Source organism: Oncorhynchus tshawytscha, unplaced genomic scaffold, assembly GCF_018296145.1.
Source record: "Oncorhynchus tshawytscha isolate Ot180627B unplaced genomic scaffold, Otsh_v2.0 Un_contig_17409_pilon_pilon, whole genome shotgun sequence".
Lineage (NCBI taxonomy): Eukaryota > Metazoa > Chordata > Actinopteri > Salmoniformes > Salmonidae > Oncorhynchus > Oncorhynchus tshawytscha.
The window spans coordinates 15001-21301 of NW_024607357.1; the positions used below are offsets into that span (position 1 = coordinate 15001).

A 6301-nucleotide genomic window follows, 5' to 3' on the forward strand; every position below is an offset into this window, starting at 1 on the left:
TAAGAAACCCCTTACTGACATGGTAAGAAACCCCTTACTGACATGGTAAGAAACCCCTTACTGACATGGTAAGAGACCCCTTACTGACATGGTAAGAAACCCCTTACTGACATGGTAAGAAACCCCTTACTGCCATGGTAAGAAACCCCTTACTGCCATGGTAAGAAACCCCTTACTGACATGGTAAGAAACCCCTTACTGACATGGTAAGAGACCCCTTACTGACATGGTAAGAAACCCCTTACTGACATGGTAAGAATTATCTACCATTGTTCTTATATTTTCCACCATTGTGTACCATTGAGACATGACCATTCCAGGCCTTACTGCAGAGCAGTCAGAAACACTGACTGTCATATTGAATGTACACAGACAAACATCATGTAGACGGATACATTTATACCAGAAATACTTTAACAAATGAGGAGATGGGAATATTGACGGTCAGTGAATGGAGGAATGTATTATTCCCTGACCAGAAGACTGTGGACCAATCGCATTCACGTTGTCATGCTGCGTCACGAGGCTGCTAAGCTAATTGCCACGCAATCAGCTTCTAAAAGTCAGGGTATGAGCACAGAATGCACCACGCGGCCCAGAATGCACCACGCGGCCCAGAATGCACCACGCGGCCCAGAATGCACCATGCAGCCCATTGACAACCTAGGGCCATGTACTCAATGGGTGTTAATACGAATCCAATAGAGTTTCCCGATCTCATCATTTCTTAAAATATTTCTGATTTCACCACCCACAGAAACTGTATGATTTGACACTGACAGAGATATACAACAACAGTCACTTTTCTGGAAGTGTTATATTACAAAGTGTTAAGACTATAAATGTTTTCTTATTCCCCCCTTCAGGGTAATATCCAGTAACAGGTCACACATCGTCAAACTTCCAGTTACCAGAGTGAGTTTTATATTCCCTTCAATAAACCTTTATGTACCTCCTCAGGTGCAATTAAGAATATTTGAAATGAAATTGAAATTGCGTCGTTTGTCCTTAATGAAGAGAAGATGAGAGAAATACTAGAACTGAACATCGGTTTGATATCACATTGTTCATTTTACTGGCATTCACCATCAAATGGTCTTAATTACTGAATAATTCACTCCATATTAAAGGTGTGTCAGTTATGTAGAGGGTTGAACGGGACGTTATACAGATTTGTTTTAAACAATCCCTGGTGATGATATCTCTACATTTATGGTTATTAAGTCTGGACTAGACATGATGTAGTATCTATATATTTATGGTTATTAAGTCTGGACTAGACATGATGTAGTATCTATATATTTATGGTTATTAAGTCTGGACTAGACATGATGTAGTATCTATATATTTATGGTTATTAAGTCTGGCCTAGACATGATGTAGTATCTATATATTTATGGTGATTAAGTCTGGCTTAACATGATGTAGTATCTATATATTTATGGTTATTATAGTATCTATATATTTATGGTTATTTTTTTGGAATTGTTAGTTAGATTACTTCTTGGTTATTACTGCATTGTCGGAACTAGAAGCACAAGCATTTCGCTACACTCGCATTAACATCTGCTAACCATGTGTATGTGACAAATAAAATTTGATTTGATTTGATTTTAAGTCTGGCTTAACATGATGTAGTATCTATATATTTATGGTGATTAAGTCTGGCTTAACATGATGTAGTATCTATATATTTATGGTGATTAAGTCTGGCTTAACATGATGTAGTATCTATATATTTATGGTTATTAAGTCTGGCCTAGACATGATGTAGTATCTATATATTGATGGTGATTAAGTCTGGCTGAATTCAAGTACTGAGCTATATTGTATACTCAAAACAAAATGGGAAATTACATTATTTTATACTAATATATTTTTCTTTCAAAAGATAGGTGTCAAAAATGACTGCTGTCAATACCTTTCAATACCTTTCAATACCTTTCAATACCTCACCTTGTGAAGATAATGACACTGTCAATACCTCACCTTGTGAGGATAATGACACTGTCAATACCTCACCTTGTGAGGATAATGACACTGTCAATACCTTTCAATACCTCACCTTGTCTGGATAATGACACTGTCAATACCTTTCAATACCTCACCTTGTGAGGATAAAAACTGTTGTCAATACCTTTCAATTCCTCACCTTGTGAGGATAATGACACTGTCAATACCTCACCTTGTGAGGATAATGACACTGTCAATACCTTTCAATACCTCACCTTGTCTGGATAATGACACTGTCAATACCTTTCAATACCTCACCTTGTGAGGATAATGACACTGTCAAGACCTTTCAATACCTCACCTTGTGAGGATAATGACACTGAGCCTTTTTCAACCAACAACAACAAAAAATATGAGATTCTAGAACACATACTATCATAATAATTAATACAAATACTGGGGTTAATGGCACTGAGCTTTCATTCTAGAATGTTTTCTTAGATTCTAGAACACACCGGGAGGGAATCATAATAATTAATACAAATACTGGGGATAATGGCACTGAGCTTTTATTCTAGAATGTTTTCTTAGATTCTAGAACACACCAGGAGGGAATCATAATAATTAATACAAATACTGGGGATAATGGCACTGAGCTTTTATTTTAGAATGTTTTCTTAGATTCTAGAACACATACTATCATAATAATTAATACAAATACTGGGGATAATGGCACTGAGCTTTTATTTTAGAATGTTTTCTTAGATTCTAGAACACATACTATCATAATAATTAATACAAATACTGGGGATAATGACACTGAGCTTTTATTCTAGAATGTTTTCTTAGATTCTAGAACACATCTGGAGGGAATCTTAGAACGTTCCACCGTACAGAATCTTTCCAGATCGTTGATATCCTTCATCTGTTCTTATGGACTGGCCCTTTTCAATTCAAACCACAGTGTTTTAAATGGGGTTTAAGTCCGGAGACTTTGTTTGATGTGTGCTCGGTTGATTGTCTTTCTTGGAAAATCTACTTGTGGCCAAGTTTCACCCTCATGGCATGGGTATCCAGGTTTTTGGTGAAAATGTCTTGGAACTGGGTAAAGTTCATGATGCCGTTGACCTTACCAAGAGCCCCAGGACCAGCGGAAGCTAAATAGCCAGGCGTTTACATCTGTCGGATGACGTGAAAATAGAGCTCTTTGGCCAGGCACACCAGTGGGGGGTTTGGATGTCGACATGAGGATGCATAAGCAGAAAATAACCCTATACCTACTGAAACATATGCTGGTGGGTAATTGTATTAGTTAAAACAAAATATAATTTCCCAATTTACTTGAGCATACAATATAGCTCAGTTTTTGAATTATACATTCTATACATTTCATTTTTATAAAATGGTGTCAATAAATCAAAAACTGAGCTATAAAGTATGCTAAAGTAAATTGGGAAATTATATTATTTTAAACTAATACAATTGCCCACCAGCATATTTGATATCCAATATGGCACCTTATTCCCTATGTAGTGCACTACTTTATATGGCACCCTATTCCCTATGTAGTGCACTACTTTATATGGCACCCTATTCCCTATGTAGGCCACTACTTTATATGGCACCCTATTCCCTATGTAGTGCACTACTTTATATGACACCCTATTCCCTATGTAGTGCAATACTTTATATGGCACCCTATTCCCTATGTAGTGCACTAGTTTTGATACAGGTGCCATTTAGGATGCTTCCTGTAAGTGATAAGTCTCTGGTGTTGTTGTCTCCTGTCTCTCTGTCACGACTGCAGCAGCTGAAGTTCATGCACACCCCACACCAGTTCCTTCTACTCAACAGTCCTCCTGCCAAAGAGTCCAACTTCCGAGCTGCCAAAAACCTCTTCGGGAGTACCTTCGCTTTCCAGTAGGAACGTTTTTCTTACATCTACCAGTAGCTAGCTACACATCAGCCCCACACTCGTGAACACAATGTGTTTTTACTCTTGTGCTCTTACACTGACAACTGTTTTGTTTTCAGAATATGTTTTCAGGATATGTTTTCACGATATGTTTTCACGATATGTTTTCACGATATGTTTTCAGGATGTTTTCACGATATGTTTTCAGGATATGTTTTCAGGATATGTTTTCAGGAGTGACTTTGCTCTATTTAGTGGAAGAACACTATACATAAAGTGTGTATGTATAATGCATTATGATGCAGTTATAATGCTATGGAGGATTAGAGCGACACCTTAATATATTAATATATTTTAATTCTCTCCTCAGTGGTTCTCACATAGAGAATTGGCACTCCATTTGAGAAACGGTTTGGTGGTTGCATCCAACACAAGACTTCAGGTAAACAACAACAACAACATCCGAGGAGGTATACAATGTGTTTATCAACCCCTTAAAGGCACAAACTGTGATTTGAAATGCCTGACCCCTGAGACTAGTTTGTTTGGTATGCTGTGGGGTGAGGGCTGAGGAAATGTAACCCATAACCATTCAAGGACACACTTATCAACCTAACACCTCTTTTCCTTGCAAATCCACAGTTACCATACATATTTAATATACAGTACATTGCATATCGCATGATAAAGTGGAACTGACAGCGGTTTTTTAACTACTTTGCAGATATGAAACAAACAGACAATCATAATAATATCAGTGAAAAATATCAAATCCCCAGTTTGGGGATGCATCCTAAATGGCACCTGTATCAAAACTAGTGCACTACATAGGGAATAGGGTGCCATATAAAGTAGTGCACTACATAGGGAATAGGGTGCCATATAAAGTAGTGCACTACATAGGGAATAGGGTGCCATATAAAGTAGTGCACTACATAGGGAATAGGGTGCCATATAAAGTAGTGCACTACATAGGGAATAGGGTGCCATATAAAGTAGTGCACTACATAGGGAATAGGGTGCCATATAAAGTAGTGGCCTACATAGGGAATAGGGTGCCATATAAAGTAGTGCACTACATAGAGAATAGGGTGCCATATAAAGTATTGCACTACATAGGGAATAGGGTGCCATATAAAGTAGTGGCCTACATAGGGAATAGGGTGCCATATAAAGTAGTGCACTACATAGAGAATAGGGTGCCATATAAAGTATTGCACTACATAGGGAATAGGGTGCCATATAAAGTAGTGCACTACATAGGGAATAGGGTGCCATATAAAGTAGTGGCCTACATAGGGAATAGGGTGCCATATAAAGTAGTGCACTACATAGGGAATAGGGTGCCATATAAAGTAGTGCACTACATAGGGAATAGGGTGCCATATAAAGTAGTGCACTACATAGGGAATAGGGTGCCATATAAAGTAGTGCACTACATAGGAATAGGGTGCCATATAAAGTAGTGCACTACATAGGGAATAGGGTGCCATATAAAGTAGTGGCCTACATAGGGAATAGGGTGCCATATAAAGTAGTGCACTACATAGAGAATAGGGTGCCATATAAAGTATTGCACTACATAGGGAATAGGGTGCCATATAAAGTAGTGCACTACATAGGGAATAGGGTGCCATATAAAGTAGTGCACTACATAGGAATAGGGTGCCATATAAAGTAGTGCACTACATAGGAATAGGGTGCCATATAAAGTAGTGGCCTACATAGGGAATAGGGTGCCATATAAAGTAGTGCACTACATAGAGAATAGGGTGCCATATAAAGTATTGCACTACATAGGGAATAGGGTGCCATATAAAGTAGTGCACTACATAGGAATAGGTGCCATATAAAGTTTAATAAAAACTTTAATGAAAAGGCTTTACAATAGTTTCTGTGTGCCTCCACGTTCCCGGCGAAGAGAAAAGCGTTGTTGTCAGAATAGGTGGATGCAGTTCAACACATAATTCATATAATTCACCAATGCATTTCTTGTTAATCCCCCCAAAATATTGCTTTCAGGTTGTAAATAACAGCTGGTAACATTGTTTGCTTCCTGCAGCCATTTCGGGATGCACTATTTCAGTTTCAATCAATCTATATATTTGGATAAAAAAATAAACAAATGTAACTAAGGCTGGGAATGTTACAATACCATCAAACTAGCAAGTGCAATGATCACAAGTCAGTCATAAGGTGGTTAATAGACTAGCTTATCTATTTATGTATCTATTCATTTAGCAACCTAGAAACACGGAGTCGAACGTTAACTAACTAACTAGCTGCTGGGAGGATGTCATTGGATAAGTGGGTGAGTGGCCGACGGTCGTCGCCCCCCCATATCGTTTTTCGGTGGCAACAATTAGAGATCCAGGTGTCATTTGATTGGCTAGCGAGAAGTGTTAATCACTTTGCTAGCTAGCAATGCTGAAC

At 38.1% G+C, this 6301-nt stretch overlaps 1 protein-coding gene across 1 annotated transcript in view; it reads left to right on the forward strand.

The window, feature by feature from the left end:
• Positions 1 to 4717, forward strand: part of LOC121842445 (protein mono-ADP-ribosyltransferase PARP8-like) — a gene marked incomplete at its 5' end in the record, with an annotated part of 15225 nt that extends 10508 nt beyond the window's left edge. Inside the window, 4 exon segments of the mRNA XM_042312431.1 lie at positions 867 to 915; positions 3761 to 3873; positions 4239 to 4264; positions 4267 to 4717. Of these exon segments, the coding sequence (XP_042168365.1) occupies positions 867 to 915; positions 3761 to 3873; positions 4239 to 4264; positions 4267 to 4439 (361 nt within the window).
• Positions 4718 to 6301: the final 1584 nt, after the last annotated feature.